The sequence below is a fragment of the Triticum urartu genome, chromosome 1A, assembly GCF_056163025.1.
Source record: "Triticum urartu cultivar PI428250 chromosome 1A, HENAU_Tu73, whole genome shotgun sequence".
Taxonomy (NCBI): Eukaryota; Viridiplantae; Streptophyta; class Magnoliopsida; order Poales; family Poaceae; genus Triticum; species Triticum urartu.
The window spans coordinates 510,576,021-510,594,030 of NC_141873.1; the positions used below are offsets into that span (position 1 = coordinate 510,576,021).

Sequence of the window (18,010 nt, forward strand, 5' to 3'; positions counted from 1 at the left end):
CATCTGAATGATCTTCTCTTGTCATTCAATAGAGGTATGCATGGTCTTCTCTTATTATCTCTTTTTAAAAATTTGGTGCTGCACCCTCAATCCCTCGATCAGCTACAATCATTGAGAGAGAAGGTAGGGCGTGGAGAGCGGCAGGGCTACTGAAGGGTGATCTCGAGCCCTTCCTTAGTGCGCTGTCTAGGTGGGCAGATGCGAGGAGTTAGTTAGGAAGATAGGTAGGGTGGAGGTGGATTTGTCATGTACATGTAATGTAACGAACTCTGTGGACGGGTGCCTTCCCCGATCCTTCTTTATACTATGATACGCACACTCGTGCGTATTTGAGAAAAAATTTGATGTTGCCTTGACCCCTGTGAATGAAGCCACTCCTAGTGTATCGACATCATCTGTACCTAAAATAATATGATAAGTAGGCACACATATGGGAAAATACACTAGGCGTATTGGGCCCCTTGCTGGTGAGTATGGCCGCCTCAAAGGCGTTCGACGTGAGATCATGTCACTCGGATGTGAGCTAGCCAGTATGGAAGTTGCGGTCTGGAAGTATGCTATACTAGAAGATCCAGACATCTAGGTCAAGCAATGGATCTCCATGGTGAGAGAGTTGGCATACGATATAGAGGATTGCATAGATATTTTCATTTACCGGATCGGAAATGGTGGGCTTCACACCGGCTTCAAGGACTTCTTCCGCGTTACCACTCGCCAACTAAAGGCCCTTGGAGCGCGATGTGGAATCGCCAACCAAATCAATGAACTCAAGACTCGGATCAAGCAAGTGAAAGAACTCAAGAATAGTTACAATCTAGATGCTACTACTTGTAGCATGTCTAGCCATATAGTCGTCGATCCACGACTATGTGCTCTTTTTGTCGAGGAGACAAATCTTGTGGGCATTGATGGTCCAAGAGATGATCTTGCCAAGTGGATAGTGGACGAAACAGTCATATAGTACTAGTAGGATTTTGTCTATTGTTGGGTTTGGTGGATTAGGGAAGACAATATTAGCCAATGAGGTATATCGCAAGGTTCAAGGGCGTTTTGATTGTCGGGCTTTTGTATCAATTTCACAGAAGCCAAACATAAGGAAAATTATCAATGATCCGGTCTACAGATTGCCTCACCCAGATGGGTTCACAAATGGTAGCGACATTTGGGATGAAATTACATCTATTGCAAAGCTGAGAGAGCTACTACAAGATAAGAGTTAATTCAACTCATTGTTTTCCTACAAAACATGACTCGTGCATATTTCTTTAGCATTTCTTCATATATTATCTACAGTGTGGTCATGATACATATTTACAATAAACTAGATATGATAACATAACAAATATTCGTGGTACACTAAACTAACTTAAGAGTTTATGAAGCATTTACAACGTTGGAGGTTCATATATAACTTCCATTGGTTTCTTCCATATCTCTTATGCAATCAATAAATCCATTTGTGATTATTTCAACAGACAACGCTGGAGTTGCATGGCCCATTCACTATATCTTCTATTCTAGTTTCATAGATACTCAAAGATGTATTGTGACATAGTGTTGCCAAATTATAAACAGTGAAAATAGATTTTTCTTTTGGTTAGGTAACTAGAGTTGAGTCTCCTTTAGGTACAAAATTCAATGAAGTCGACATACTACACAAGTAGAATAAACTCCATACGTAAACTTAAGTAATGAGCACGATACACATAAACAATAAGCATAATAAACTTGATTTAATTGCTAGTTGAGTACATGAAGCACACACAATGTTCCCGCAAAAAATGGTCTATTTATGGTGTCGGGTGGTAGGTGCGACATACGCCAACGGGTGGCTTATCATTGTGGGAGCCAGTAAAACATCGCCGGTGCCTGGAAACGGGATGAGGCGAAGACATGCACGCCGGCGAATCTTACCCAGCTTCGGGGCTCTCCGTGGAGATAACACCCCTACTGCTGCTCTGCGGGGTCTCCGCATGATCACTAGATGAACAAGTAGCTACACGATGCTCCTTGAGCTGTTTGGCGAGAAGAGGAAGAAGGGCTCTGCTTGCTCTCTTCTCCTCCCTACGTGGTGTCTAAAGCTAACAGGGATCAACCCTTTGCATGGGTGTCCCGGGGGGTTTAAATAGGCCTACCCCCCGGGGGTACAATGGTAATCCGGCTAGGCGTGGGGCCCAGCCGTCTGTGTCTATGCTCGCCGGCTTCCGCGTCGACTGCTGGGGCCCGCCGACTGGTGGGTCCCGCCGGCTGCCGGCCCCTGGGTCGACAGGCAGGCCCCACTGTCCAGGGCCTTGTCGGTGGCTGGTTACTGTTGCTCAATCTTGGTGACGAGGGCTTTGCCGAGGTAAGCGTGGCTACAGTGCTGCCGTCCGGCGGGCGACCACTTTAGCCCCTCCGCGTCTTGTCTCCTCAATGGGGCGTCTTCTTCGAGGGAGGTAGCCAGCCGGCTGTGGGGAGCCGACTCTATCTTGGGCCGACTGGGGGAGGTCTGGCCGCCTTCGGGTGTCTCTCTGCCCGAAGGGGCCCACCGCCCGTGGGCCGTACTGGCAGCCCGTCGTGGATGACATCAGGGTCAACGTGGCAACAGTGCTGCGCCGGATGGGTCATGGCCACCCGTACAGCGCACTGTGCCAGGCGTGCTCCGGGATTCGGGGGTGGCCAGCCTTACTGTAGCCACGCCCCGTCACATCGCCGTTATGTGGGTGCAGACTTCGAGGGTACGATCTCGACCGCTTTATGGGAGCCGGCTCCTTGGAGCCGGCCTTATCGCAGCCGGCTCCTCGGAGCCGGCCCTCCCGCGGCTTCCTTCATGAGGGCCGAAGTCGGGCCGCCTTCCGATAGCCGGCCTGGGAGACAGCCGGCCAGGGGAAGGCGGCCCCATGTCTTGGATTCTTGAGAGCCGGATCGGCTCGTAATTTTTTCAGAAAGGCCAGGGGAAGCCGGCTAGGCTACCCGTGGCCACTTACTCCGACAGTAGTCCCCGAAGCTGAGCGAGCTTCGAGGCTGATAAAGGGACGAGAAGCTTGGTCAGCTTCCTATCCTGAGGGGCCGGCTTTGCTTGTGCGTGCCGACTTCGGAGAGCTCCGCTTCTCGTAGGCGGGAACGCGGTCGACCTGCGAGCTGTCCGCAGGCCATCCCGCGGGCCATGTGGCAAGGAAACCCTGCTAGTGCACGCGCGCGACGGGACGCTGCCGCAGGACCGGGCCCGCCACTACTAGGCTTCGGCCCGAGCATGGATCTTCTGCGGCCCATGCGGACCGCTCGCCTTCCCGCAGCGATTTTATTACGCCATTAGGGCGTAATAATCACGGGACGTGGGGGAGTGGGCACAGTTGATCCCTACGTTCCCCCACGCCACGCCTCCTCGGCTCCGCCGCGCGGTCTATAAGTAGGGGGAGGAGGGGGAGCGGCAGAGGCTCGCACGCTCTCCCTCGCTCCGCCCCCTCTCGTCTTCCTTCTTCTCCTTCCCGCCGCCGCAGTAAGTCTTTGCCGCGCCGTTCCGCCGCCGCATCGTCTTGCTTCTCGCCGCGCTGCCCCATGGCGCTGTCAAGCTCGTGGGATGGCTCCAACGTCCATGAGGACCACGTCGCGTTCCTTCGCCAGACGCGACGCCTGCCCGGCGAGGACTTCGTTTGGGTTCGTCTAGCGCCGGAGGAGGAGATTTCGCCGGCACCGGAGGAAGGAGAGCGAGTGATCTTCCGCTCGCACTGCCTGCGTGGCTTCGGCCTTCCGGCGAGCGGGTTCCTCCGCGCCTTTCTCGAATTCTACAACCTCCAGCCGCATCACCTCACGCCCAATGCGGTGATGCTGCTGTCGGCCTTCGTCACGCTGTGCGAAGGCTTCCTTGGGGTCCTCCCCACGCTTGAGCTGTGGGCGGAATTCTTCCAAAGCAAGCTCGGCACCGTCGTCGCGGGCGTGCCCGCCCCTTGCGGAGACTTTATTGCCATGAGGCGGGCGAGCGAGAACAACCCGTTCCCGCCCATCCCGCTGATCCAGTCGGTGAAGCTCTGGCAGAAGTCATACTTTTACGTGAAGAATGTCGCGCAGCAAGGCGACTACGTCAACCTGCCGGCTTATGAAGCCGGCCCGCCGGCTGGGAGGCGACCTTCGTGGAGCTACCGGGCCAGGTCGTTGTCTCAGGCCGGGAACGCAGCTGTCTCCCGGCTTCGGGTGATGATCCAGTCGGAGGGCCTGACCGGAGCCGACTTGGTGGCCGCCTTCGTGGAGCGCCGGGTTCTTCCCCTCCAAAGCCGACCTCACATGGTTTGTCAGATGAGCGGCCGCTTCGACCCAAGCCGGCTGAGCACCAGGGAGATGCCTCGTGCGGAGGTCTCCTACATGGTGAACTATATCTTCAACTGCAAACTCGCCGAGGATTGGCGGTACGGCAAGGGGCCGTACTCTCGCGCCAACCCTCCGCCCGTCATAAGTTCTTTCTTCTTTTCTTCCTTTTGTAGCCGGCCTCATGATAGTCGACTCTTGATCAATTGATTTGCCTTTTGTAGAACCCTCTCCTTCCGCCGACGACCAGGGCCGCAGGGGTAGAGCGCCAGCTCGTCCCTGACCGCACGGTGGACGACGCCGACGACCCGGACTTGGGAGCGGCCGCCATGGAAGACGCCATCATGGGGGAAAGCGACGAGGCCGGAGGCGCGGGGCTCACGGCCGGCTTCGAGGACTGGCCGGATGATGCCGAGGTCGAAGTCGCCCCGTGCCGCCAGCCGGCGCCTGATCATCAAGGCGCGAGCTCTTCCGCCGCGCCGGCTGCTGGCGGCGGCGCCCAGAAGCGCCGGGCCGTGTCGATCCTCTTCGGCAGCGGGCCGAAGAAGTCCAAGGCTTCCACAGCGGCGACCAAGCGAGATGAGGCGGCCGCGAAGGAGGCCCGCTTCCGCAAGGCGGTGAAGCAGCCGCAGACGGTCTCAGCGTAAGTCGTCGAATACTTGGATACATATTTTTTGTTGTTCTTTTCGATTGAAAACTCTTCTAAAACCTTTCTTTGCTCACCGGACAGGGCGCCGCTTTCCCTTGAGCGGGGTCCGGGCGGCTCCATAGTCGGGCCGACTGGAGGGTCTTCAGGTTCCCGCCGCGTGGATCCCCGCGCCGACCTCAGGGAGGCCACGGAGCGGAACGCACGAGAGGTGCGGGAGGAGCGGGAGGCGGCGGAGTGAAGGGCCGCCCAGGCGACGAAGGAGCAGGCCGAGGCAGCAGCCAAGGCCTGGGCGGAGGCGGCAGCTGCGGAGATGGAGGCGGAGGCTTCACACAACCAGCCTCCGCTGCTAGCCATTCCCCTCCGCGCCGTGGCCCCCGACATTCCTGTGCCTCCGCTGGAGGAGGTCGACCAAGAACCGCCGGTGATGGAGCGGAGGGAGGACTCCGTGATCTTCGTGGAGGGGGCACCGCCGGCAGCGCCAACCGGAGCGGGTCAAGGCAGCCAGTTAGCTGCGGCGCCAGAGCAGCCGGCCGGGGGTGAGACGGAAGCAGGAGCCAACCTCGAGGTGCAGCCGGCAATGCGCCGGTGCGCAGGGGGAGGCACCGCTGCGCCGGAGCCGCACCGAGCTACGGGTGCCGGCCAGACGGCGGAGGCCTTGGAGGCGGCCAGCACCGGCACGTCCGAGTGGACTCCCAGCGGCGGGACGTGCGAGCTGAATGTGGCGGCCCAAGAGATTCGGAACCGGCTTCAGGCCCAAGCCGCCTCGCTGCAGCAATACACCCAGGAGTTCCTTGCGACACGGGCCATCATCCGGGTGAGTCTTCTATCTTTGGTTGTTTCGTTCTCTTGATTTCTTCCGTGGGGGCGCGTCAGCGCACCCACTGGGTGTAGTCCCCGAGATTCGGGCCGACTACTGAGCAGTCGGGTCGGATCTTCCTTGACGACTACCTTATTCTCGCCTCCTGTCTAATCTTCCAGGAGTATCATAATCTCCGCGCTGCCGCCTTCAACTCCCAGGCTCAGGAGCTGGGTCGGAGAACCGAAGACCTGATCAGCAGCCGGAGTATGTACTTGGTTTCGTTCATCTCCTGTGGGGGCGCGTCAGCGCACCCACTGGGTGTAGTCCCCGAGATTCAGGCCGACTGCTGAGCAGTCGGGTCGGATCTTTCCTGACGACTTCACCTTACTGGTTTTTCTTTTGTCTTTCGTGCTCGCAGAAGCCAATGCCGACTTAAGGGGGCAGCTCAGCGAGGCGCAGGCCGCCCTTCACGCCAAGGAAACCAAGTACGACGCCTTAGTCCTGGAGCATGACCGCCTGGCCAAGAAGCTGGCTGACCAGGAGGAGAGCCACAAGGCGGCTCTGAAGAAGGCGCAGGATAACGAAGCTGCCCTGAAGGCCGAGTTCGAGACTGAAGCGGCGGGCTGGGCTGAGACCAGGCAAGCGCTGAATGAAGGCTTCGGCCATATTGAGGATTTGATCGATGATAAGCCGCTTTCCTCGCTCCTTGCCTGCCCCTTGCCGCCTGACTTGTGTTCTGACTTGAGCTGATTTTTATTCTCTGTGCAGACTACTTTCCTGGCTACTCCGTCTTCGCCGCCCAAACCATCGAGGCCCATCACGAAGCGCGCCGGCAGGCGGGGGCTGAAGTCGCGCCGGACACGAGTCGGTCGCTCGAAGAGCAACTCTTGGCGGTCCAAGTGCGGCTGCAGCCGGCTCATCGTATGCTCCGCCGCCTCCAGCGCGCCGGAGCGCGGGTGTTGGCCGCCCTCTGGCCAAGCGAGACGATTCCCCGCACCCCGAGCCGGACTGCCAACTGGCTGGAGGTTGCGGTTGGCCGCTTCGAGGCCTGGAAGGCGTCGGCGGCCCGGCTTGGAGCTGGGCGGGCGCTGGAGTTCGTCCGAGCTTGGTATCCGGGGCTGAACCTGGACCAGCTGCGCACCTGGCGGCTGGAGGCCGACGAAGAGCTAGCGGAGGTGCGGCCGGCTATCGCTCAGCGCGCATCGACAATCGCCGAGTGTACTGACATCAGCGTCTTTGCTCCCGAGATTAATGATGACGGCGTTGCCCAGCCGGAGGAGTGGTTCGGGCTGGACCCGGCGGCGGGTGAAGACTCGGCAGAAGAGATCGCCTCCAGCGACGAAGGCGAAGACGACGAAGGAGAGGAAAGCGGAGACGTCGAGCCGGTCGGTGGAACAGCCAGCCAGCCTCAGCCTGACCGTGCCTCCAGCAACAAGGCGCGTGCAAGCGCGCCTTCTGCGGGAGGCGGTGATCATGCCGAGGTTCGCCAGGCGGCCACTCCTCCAGCCGGCACTGCCGTCTCCACCGACCTGCCCGGCTCGTCAGTCGCTCCGCCGGCTTAATCTGCCGTCCTTGTTTTTTCCTGCTTGTTGCCTTCTGAACAATTTTATTAAGCTTCCGCAGTTTCACCCACTGGGGGTGTATCCAAACTATGTTGAATGCTGGCCTTTTGAAGGTCTTTTATGTAAATATTAACTTGTGCATGTTTGGTTTCCATTCATGTATGCTTTTTATCCTTAGGCTGTTTCCTTTGCCACCTTCCCCTTTTGGGGAGGCAAGTACTCGAGCTTTCTTGGATTGAAGTGAAGTGAATGGAAGCCGGCCGACCGGCTACTCTGGTAGTCGGTCGGTGGTGGGAGAGAAACCGGCTTTTGTTATACTAGTCCGTTAGTCCCTAGCCGTTTTTCGTGTGGGCGTCCTTTCCTGCCTTTAACTCTTGCCAGCCGGACAGCCAGTTCTTCGAACTGCGACTTTTGGCAAGAGAAGGCTTGGGTGCCGGCACACTACTTGTCTCACCGCGGGTAGGACTTCTAATATAACTCCAGTCGGCCAGTCCCCGGGCCGACTAGTCGAACCCGGTGCCGGACGGAACAAATAAATGTAATGACAAGGTCATAAGCATGATACTATTCATTCATAGATAAAAGATGGCAGTCCCCGAGCTCTCCTCGGGGGGCCTATTGTCTCGTACTTAGTACAAAAGTTAGCGTGATACATACTGCATTTCAGCTGTAAAACCTTCGGAGGAGGTTGGCGTTCCATGGTCGTTCTGACTCCTTGCCGGAGTTATCTCTCTTTCATGCCTTCGGCTTCTGCGTGTCGATCAGGTAGTAGGAGTCGTTGCCTAAGGCTCTGCTGATGACGAAGGGGCCCTCCCAAGGGGGCGAGAGCTTGTGCTGGCCGGCTGTTCGCTGGATCAGCCGGAGCACAAGATCGCCCTCTTGGAAGGATCTTGGCTTGACCTTCCGGCTGTGGTAGCGACGCAGGCGCTGCTGATAGATGGCGGATCGGCTGAGGACTAACAGCCGGCCTTCTTCCAGCAGGTCGACACCGTCTTCTCGTGCTTCCTTGGCCTCCGCTTCCGTGTACATGGTTACCCGAGGCGAGTCGAACTCGATGTCAGTTGGGATGACCGCCTCGGCACCATACACGAGGAAGAAAGGGGTGAAGCCGGTTGACTTGTTTGGTGTAGTGCGCAGACTCCAAAGGACAGCCGACAGCTCATCGAGCCAACAGCCGGCTGAACGCTCCAGTGGTACGATCAGTCGGGGCTTGATGCCGGAGAGGATGAGGCCGTTGGCTCGCTCGACCTGGCCGTTTGACTGCGGGTGGGCGACGGACGCTAGGTCCAACCGGATGCCTTGCGTCGCGCAGAAACGTGCCAAGGCTCCCTTGGCGAAATTCGTGCCATTGTCGGTGATGATGCTGTGTGGCACGCCGTACCGAGTTGTTATATCTGCGATAAATGTGACGGCAGTCGGCCCATTCAGCTTCTTGATCGGCTTTGCCTCAATCCATTTGGTGAATTTGTCCACGGCGACAAGCAGATGTGTCATGCCGCCGCGCGCTGTCTTGAATGGGCCCACCATGTCCAGTCCCCAAACGGCGAAGGGCCAAGTGAGGGGAATGGTCTTGAGTGCTGAAGCCGGCATGTGTTGCTTGGAACTGAAGAGTTGGCACCCTTTGCAATGTTTAACTAACTCCTTGGCGTCATCCAAAGCAGTCGGCCAAAAGAAACCATGGCGGAAGGCTTTGGCGACGAGTGATCTTGAGGCCGGATGGTGGCCGCATTCTCCTTGGTGGATGTCTCTCAGGATTGCAATGCCCTTCTCTTGCTCAACGCATCGCTGGAGGACTCCAGTGACACTGCGCTTGACGAGTTCTCTGTTGACGATTGTGTATGCTCCGGCTCGGCGTTGGACTTGTCTTGCCTCTACTTCGTCAGCCGGCAGATCTTGGTTTATTAGGAAGTTGAGGATGGGTTGGGCCCATGACAGAGCTGCGACTTCTTCTATTGCCAAAACGGCTACTGCGACCAGGGCGGGCGGGCTGGGCGGTGAAATGCTGGAGTCGGCCGCCGCCTGTTGTGTTGGTGTAGCCTCCGGGCCGACTACCGTAGTCCCCGAGCCGGGTGAGGCAGTCCCCGGGTCGGGCGTAACTACGGAAGTCCCCGAGCCGCCTGCTGACGTTCCTGGGCCGACTATCGAAGTCCCCGGGTCACCTGCTTGGCTCTTCGAGCCGGACCCGGCCGCGTCGGGGTCAGGCGGCACGAAGATGGAATCGGACTCTGGAGACGGCTTGAGGAGGCGTTGTAGAGAGACGCCGGTTGGTATTGCTTGCCGGGTGGAGCCTATTCGAGCCAGAGCATCAGCTGGCTCGTTGTCGGCTCGCGGTACATGGAGGAACTCGCATCCTTCAAAATACCCACTGATCTGCTGAACGAGGAAGCGGTAGCTTGCCATATTTGCGTCCTTGGCGTCCCAGTCGCCGGATGATTGCTGGACCACCAAGTCCGAGTCGCCATAACATAGGATCCCGCGAATGCCGAGCTCTTTGGCAAGCCGGAGCCCGTGTATGAGCGCCTCGTACTCGGCTACATTGTTGGAGGCGGCAAAGTGGATTTGCAGCGTGTATCTGAGCTTGTCGCCTTTGGGAGAGGTGAGGACGATGCCGGCTCCCAAGCCGGTGCGCATCTTGGACCCATCGAAGTGCATGCGCCAATGAGTGGAGTCGGGAGCCGGCAGCAGGTACTGGGTCTCGGCCCAGTCGACGAGGAAGTCGGCCAATGCTTGGGATTTGATGGCGGTGCGAGGCTGGTAGAAGATCGCCTAAGGGGCCAGCTCGATGGCCCATTTCGCCACCCGGCCGGATGCATCCCGGCTGCCTATGATCTCGGCCAGCGGGGCGGTGCATACGACCGTGATGGGATGCTCTTGGAAGTAGGGTTTCAGCTTCTTGGCGGCGAAGTACACGCCATAACACATCTTTTGGTAGTGCGGGTAGTTCTACTTCGAGGCGGACAGTACCTCGCTCAAATAGTACACCGGCCTCTGGACCGGCTGGGCTCGGCCCTCTTCTGGGCGTTGGACTATGATGACGGTGCTGACCACCCGGCTGGTTGCGGCAATGTAGAGGAGCATGGGTTCTTTCTCAGTCGGCGCTGCCAGGACTGGCGGTGTGGCCAGCATCTTCTTCAGCTCGTGGAAAGCTTGGTCAGCTTGGTCATTCCACTCGAAGTGAGTGGTCTTCTTCATGAGGCGGTAGAGGGGGAGAGCTTTCTCTCCGAGCCGGCTGATGAAGCGGTTTAGGGAGGCCAAGCACCCGGTGAACTTCTGGATGTCTCGAAGCTTGGTGGGAATCGCCATTCTCTCAATGGCCTTGATCTTCACCGGGTTGCATTCGATGCCGCGTTCGGAGACCAGGAAGCCTAGGAGCTGGCCGGCTGGTACTCCGAACACGCATTTCTCGGGGTTGAGCTTGATTTGGAAACGGCGTAGGTTCTCAAATGTTTCTTTGAGGTCTTCCAGCAAGGTGCCGCGCTTCTCCGTCTTCACCACAATGTCGTCTACGTAGACGTGAGCATTTCTGCCGAGCTGCTTGAGGAGGCACTTCTGCATGCAACGCTGAAAAGTGGCACCGGCATTTCTCAAGCCGAATGTCATAGTCAGGTAGCAGAAGGCTCCGAATGGCGTGATGAAGGCGGTCTTCAGGCGATCAGCCGGATCTAACTTTATCTGGTGGTATCTTGAGTAAGCATCCAAGAAACTCAACAGCTCGCATCCGGCCGTGGAGTCTATCACTTGGTCAATCCTTGGCAGGGCAAAGGGATCTTTGGGGCAGGCCTTGTTGAGGCTTGTGTAGTCTATACACATGCGCCACTTGTTGTTCTTCTTTAGCACGAGGACCAGGTTGGCGAGCCACTCTGGAAAGAAAACTTCCATAATGAAGCCGGCTGCCAGAAGCTGGGCCATCTCCTCTCCCACGATCCTGCGTTTCTCCTCCGACAGTCGGCGGAGGGGTTGTTTGATTGGTTTGGCGTCGTCTCGGACGTGTAATTTGTGCTCGGCGAATTCCTTCGGAACACCCGGCATGTCCTTGGGGGACCATGCAAAGATGTCCTGATTCTCACGGAGGAAGTCGGCGAGCTCGCCTTCCTATTTGCTGTTTAGGTTTGCCCCGATGACGGCAAACCTCTCTGGGTGCTCGGGGTCAAGAGGTATCTTCTTCGTCTCCTTGGCCGGCTGGAAAAATCCTTGGGCATCATACTCCTTGGGATCGGGGGACAGGGCCGACTGCTTGCCGGCCATGGCCACGACCCGGTCCAACATCTTCTTCTCTTCGGCAATCACAAGGGACTCGGCCAGCCAGCTACTGGCTGCTGCGCACTCGGAGGACTTCTTGTAATCGCCGGCTACGGTGATGACGCCTTTGGTGCTTGGTATCTTCATCTTGAGGTATTCATAGTGGGGAACTGCCATGAACTTGGCCAAGGCAGGTCGGCCAAGCAATGCATGGTAAGGGCTCTCCAGGTCCACCACTTCAAACCAGATCGCTTCCCGGCGGAAATGCTCCTTGTCCCCAAAAAGTACATCAATCTTGATCTTGCCAATGGGGGCGCAGGACAGGCCGGGTACGATGTCGTGGAACACAGTCCGAGTAGGCATGAGTTGCTTCGTCTTGACATTCAGCTTCTCCATGGTGTCACGGTACAGGATGTTGATGCTGCTCCCGCCGTCTATCAGCACGCGGGAGAATCGGGCAGCACGTCTGTCCGTTGCAAGGGTGGCATCCAAAACCAACGCATAAGAGCCGGGAGACGGCATCACCTCTGGGTGGTCGGTCCGGCTCCAGCTGACAGGTTTTTCTGACCAGTGCATGTGCTCAGCAGGGTTGGCAGCAACCATGTTGACTTCTTGGTGCTCTCGGCGCTTGCTGCGCCGGTCTTCGGGCTGACTTGTAAAGATGATATAGGCGGCATGCTCGTCGGGGAACTCATCGTGCACGGCTCCGACTGCGGGCCGGTCGGCCGGCGGCTGCGGAGACGGAGGTGGCGGGCCGGCAGGCGGAGGCGGTGCGAGCCCTTCGCCTTTAGAGATTCGGGTGAGCCAGTGGCACTTCCGGGTTGTGTGGTTGGACGGCTTCGCGCCGCTGTGGAACTTGCACGGGGCGTCGAGAGTTTACTCGTAGGAAAAGGCCGGCTGCCAAGCCGGCCTGCCGCCCTTGGGTTTCTTGGGCGCGGGCCGCCCTTCGGGCGGCACGTCTTCGACTGTGGCCACCTGCCGGCTGACGGGAGGCGGCGCGGGGCCCTTGCGCTTGTGGTCGTTCGAGTGTGGGCGTCGGCCGGAATCCCCAGCCGGCGTCTTGGGCGCCGGGTTGAGTACTTTCCCGGACGCGTCTACCCGGAGCTCGGTCTTCATTGAGGAGTCGGCGGTGGCGTACTTGTCCTCTATGTCCAGAAGCTCGTCGAGGGTAGTCGGCTCGTCGCGGAGAAGCTTGTGCTTGAGGAGGGTGCCTTCTCGGCACCCGGCAGTGAAGTATTCTATGGCTTGCACCTCGTGCACCCCTTCGCAAGAGTTGCGGAGCTCGGGCCAACGTGTGAGGTAGTCGCGAGTGGACTCGGCGGGGCCTTGTACGCACAAGGAGAGCTGTCTGGGCTTGGGAGCCCGCTTGTAGGTGCTAGTGAAGTTGCAGACGAAAGCTTCTGTGAAATCTAGCCAGCTGTTGATGCTGTGTGGTTTGAGGCTGTTGAGCCAGGTCCGCGCCGTGCCTTGCAGCATGAGGGGCACGTACTTCACGGCAACGCGCCGGTTGCCGTTGGCTATGCTAACCGCCATGGAGTAGTCGATCAACCAATCTTCCGGCTTCACGGAGCCGTTGTACTTGGGCGTGTCTCTTGGGAGCGAGAACCCTTTGGGGAAGGGCTCGTCGCGGATGCGGGGGCCGAAGCAAGGCGGACCGACATCATCTTCTTCTTCCAGCGCCAGGGATCGCGCCAGGCGGTCGATCCGATGGCGGGCGTCGTTCTCGCCGACTCCTTCGCGGCGACCTAGCCGGCCGCTGAGAGTCGGATGCGCAACAGGCGGCGGGGTGGGATGTCTCTCCACGGGGCCGGGGCGGAGGCGGGTTGCCCCGCCACTCCACGGCCCGAGGGTGGCCTTCTGCGTCTCGTTCGATGGAGATCCGGGTTTGGCTTCGGCTGGCAGCCGGCTCTTTCTCGCGCCGCGCGCGGTCTCTACCCGCAGTCGGCGTCCGGGACGTCGCGCCATGATCTCGGCGCAGGGGAGGGCTTTTCGCGCAGGCGTCGGCTTCGTGCCGCTGCGCGGCTGCATCGATCAGCTGCTGGATGCGTCGGGTCATGTGGGGGAGTTCTTCGGCCCCCAGTCCGTCTAGCTCGTCTACGGCCGCCTGGGCGACGCGCAGGTTTTCGAGTGGAGTGGCGTAGACTGGGCGGTCGACTCCTAACGTGTCGGCAACAACAGCACCGCGCTGTCTGACAACGCCGGCCCGGCTAGGCCCGCCTGGGGGCGGCGTGCCAAAGGCGGCGCGGTCGGCCTCGCGTCGGTGGGCCTCAGCGAGGCGTCTCATGGAAACCAACTTCCGGCCCTCCGCGAGGAGGGCGAGGCGGCGAGCCTCCAGTGCTTCAGCGTCGGCGTCGGCCGGGAGGGGGATGGACAAGTCGTGGACCGCCGCGTGCGGGGCGGCGTGGGCGCTCTCGTCAGCAGCGTCGTCGTGGCCGATGACCATCACCAAGGCGGCTGTGGACGTTGGTGGGGAAGGTGTCGAATGAGGCTGTGTCGGAGTCGACAGGCATCGGATCGGTGGAGCCAACCGATTCCAAGTCCACAGCAGGCTCGCTGGAGACATGGAGCCGGCCGAGGAGGTTGACGAGGTGGTCGGTGCCCGCATCGGAGGCGAGCTCGTCGGAGATGAGGGTCTTGTCGAGGAGATCAGCGAGGCTGCTCGCTGCGCAGGCGCTGGTGACGTCATGCAGCGCGTCGTGGCAAGCGCCATCGGGCGTGCCGGGCTGGCTGCGCTCGCGGGGGAGGAAGAGGGTTCCCGTCCAGAACAGGTCTCCGGACGACGGTGCACCTGGCCCCACAGTGGGCGCCAAATGTCGGGTGGTAGGTGCGACATACGCCAACGGGTGGCTTATCATTGTGGGAGCCAGTAAAACATCGCCGGTGCCTGGAAACGGGATGAGGCGAAGACATACACGCCGGCGAATCTTACCCAGTTTCGGGGCTCTCCGTGGAGATAACACCCCTACTGCTGCTCTGCGGGGTCTCCGCATGATCACTAGATGAACAAGTAGCTACACGATGCTCCTTGAGCTGTTTGGCGAGAGGAGGAAGAAGGGCTCTGCTTGCTCTCTTCTCCTCCCTACGTGGTGTCTAAAGCTAGCAGGGATCAACCCTTTGCATGGGTGTCCCGGGGGGTTTAAATAGGCCTACCCCGGGGGTACAATGGTAATCCGGCTGGGCGTGGGGCCCAGCCGTCTGTGTCTATGCTCGCCGGCTTCCGCGTCGGCTGCTGGGGCCCGCCGACTAGTGGATCCCGTCGGCTGCCGGCCCCTGGGTCGACAGGCAGGCCCCACTGTCCAGGGCCTTGTCGGTGGCTGGTTACTGTTGCTCAATCTTGGTGACGAGGGCTTTGCCGAGGTAAGCGTGGCTACAGTGCTGCCGTCCGGCGGGCGACCACTGTAGCCCCTCCACGTCTTGTCTCCTTAATGGGACGTCTTCTTCGAGGGAGGTAGCCAGCCGGCTGTGGGGAGCCGACTCTATCTTGGGCCGACTGGGGGAGGTCTGGCCGCCTTCGGGTGTCTCTCTGCCCGAAGGGGCCCACCGCCCGTGGGCCATACTGGCAGCCCGTCGTGGATGACATCAGGGTCAACGTGGCAACAGTGCTGCGCCGGACGGGTCACGGCCACCCGTACGACACTATGCCAGACGTGCTCCGGGATTCGGGGATGGCCAGCCTTACTGTAGCCACGCCCCGTCACATCGCCGTTATGTGGGTGCAGACTTCGAGGGTACAATCTCGACCGCTTTATGGGAGCCGGCTCCTTGGAGTCGGCCTTATCGCAGCCGGCTCCTTGGAGTCGGCCTTATCGCAGCCGGCTCCTCGGAGCCGGCCCTCCCGCGGCTTCCTTCATGAGGGCCGAAGTCGGGCTGCCTTCCGATAGCCGGCCTGGGAGACAGCCGGCCAGGGGAAGGCGGCCCCATGTCTTGGATTCTTGAGAGCCGGATCGGCTCGTAATTTTTTCAGAAAGGCCAGGGGAAGCCGGCTAGGCTACCCGTGGCCACTTACTCCGACATATGGCATGCATGATCTGCACCTTTTAGTTCAATTTCTTATCATAATTGGGTGGTGTATGATATTTATTACTATATGTTAGGTATCTTATCATAATTGATGATATATGGTGTACACAAGCATGGAGCAATATCAGGTGTGCTTTCCTAGAGAATAACCGTTCTAGCAGAACTATAGCTACTACACGCATTAGATATGTAGCAAGGTCGTGTTGTCCAAGGTATTATGACCATGTGTATGACATGGAAGCCCTAAGTGATATGCACTCCAAAACATTGTTCGACAAAAGCATTTTTGGCTCTGAGAACTGCTGCCCAAACATGTTTGAAGGAGGTTTCAGATAAAATCCTCAAAAAATGTGGAGGTCTACCATTGCAATTATTACTATCTCTAGTTTACTAGCAAACAAACCAGTTGTCAAGGTAGAGTGGGAGAAGGTTAATAGGTCAATTGGCTCTACTTTGGAAAATAACAAGATCCAAGAGGAATGAATAACATACCATGGCTTAGTTATAATGATCTTTCATCTAATCTCAAGACATGTTTGTTGTATTTAAGTGTCTTCCCTGAGGATTATGTGATTGATAGGGACACGCTAGTGAGGCGATGGATAGCAGAAGGCTTTATCTCTGAAGAGCATGGGCAATGTCGGCAAGAGGTCGCTGAGAACTACTTCTACAAGCTTATTAATAAAAGCTTGGTTCAACCAGTGTACATTGATTATGATGGCAAAGCTAGTACCCGCCGAGTCCATGACATGATGCTTGATATTATCATTTCAAAATCGTCTCAAGATAATTTCATTATTGTTGTCGATGGAGAAGGAGGACAAACGTGCTTGCCAAACCATCATGGTTTTATTCGACGACTATCCATCCAATACATTGACCGGAAGCTTGCAAATGTGTTGGCATGTTTAGATTTAAGCCATGTTCGATCACTAACTGCAACGTCATCAAATTGCATCAAACACTTGCCTTGCCTTGTTAAATTTGAAGCTTTGCGTGTACTAGATTTTAAGGATTGTGAGGGTTTTGACGATTATGATATGCGCAATATGGACAAATTGTTCAACCTAAAATACCTCAGCTATAGGTGCACGGTCATATCAAAGCTACCATCAGGGATTGTAATGTTAGGTGGGCTAGAGACCCTAGATCTTAGGGATACATGTGTGCAAGAGTTGCCATGTGGAATAGTGCAGCTCATTAAACTACAACACCTACTTGTTGCAGTGGGAACTAAGTTACCAAACGGAATTGGAGTAATGAGGAACTTGCGAGTCATTTCAGGCTTCAATATTACCCGTAGCCCAGTAGCTGTAGTGGACGATCTCGGGAACCTAACAAGTTTGTTTGAACTTGACATATATTTAGATCGTGGAGGACCCAAGGAGTACAAAAGGCATGAACAAATGTTACTTTGCTCACTATGCAAGCTTAGCAACTATAAACTCATGTCTTTACGAATAACTATGTATGGTGGTTCCCTTGAGTTCTTGGATTCTTGGTCTCCATTGCCATTTTCCCTTCAACTATTTTATATGTCCGGCGATTGCTATTTCGTGAATGTTCCAAAGTGGATTGCACCAACACTCAACAACCTTACTTACCTGGACATTAATTTAACTAAATTAACGGAGAAGGGTCTACTCGTTGTTGGGGAGATCCCATCCTTACTTTGCCTAGAACTGTGGTTGAAGATAGGACCAAAAGATAGGCTAATTATAGTCCAAGACATTGGATTCCCAAGTCTGAAGGAGTTCAACATCAGTGGTGAAGCCGAGGCATACTTAACGTTCATGAAAGGCGCTATGCCCAAGCTTAAGAAGCTTGGTATTCCATGCCTTGTGTCAGTGGCAACTACCTATGGCTTCTACATAGGCATTGAGCATCTCACTTGTCTGAAACAAGTAATCGCGGTGCTTGGCACAGATGGTTGTGCACCTTCCGAGAGCAAGGCTGCAGCTGCTGCGAGGTCAACCTCAACCATCCTACAATTACTATTTTTGGGGAACCAAGAGACTCAAAGTGACCAGGAAAAATGCAAGGATGAAGGCAACACTGATGGAACCAGGAGGTGAGTAATACTAATACATAATTTGATCTTGCATCATGCATCGTTTTAAAACATGGCTTTATTTTCTCCAACAATATGATTTCCTTTTAAGTTACCAAAAGCTTTTGAAAGCATCTCAAATACATATGCTGTACTTCTTATATTCTACTAGGTCAAGGTGATGTGGAGCTTATTAGCTTAGCTTGCTTGGGATTAATGTCACCTACATCCATATTAGAAGATGAAAACTACAAGCACAAAAAGGGCGAGCCCCAAAAGAGTGCTTCAGTTTCTACTTGCTACATACATGGTGTTTTTGGTCATTCCCATTGGTTACTTTTCATGACTGAGACTCAAGCTCTGTTTTCATTCAGGATCGTCATATTTCTATTTTTTCAGAAGAAGAAAAA

At 56.7% G+C, this 18,010-nt stretch overlaps 1 protein-coding gene and 1 pseudogene across 1 annotated transcript; both read left to right on the plus strand.

Annotated features, from left to right (window-relative positions):
* The first annotated feature begins 430 nt into the window (after nt 1-430).
* LOC125532999 (disease resistance protein Pik-2-like) lies at nt 431-18,003 on the plus strand (annotated as a pseudogene).
* Nucleotides 3,538-4,491, plus strand: LOC147992049 (uncharacterized). Its single transcript, XM_087543025.1, has one exon. The coding sequence runs from the start codon at nt 3,538-3,540 to the stop codon at nt 4,489-4,491; it is 954 nt and encodes a 317-aa protein (XP_087399151.1).
* Nucleotides 18,004-18,010: the final 7 nt, after the last annotated feature.

Excerpts from the sequence above, each read along its gene's own strand:
- LOC147992049 (XM_087543025.1), top strand. The coding sequence starts at position 3,538 with ATGGCGCTGTCAAGCTCGTGGGATGGCTCCAACGTCCATGAGGACCAC.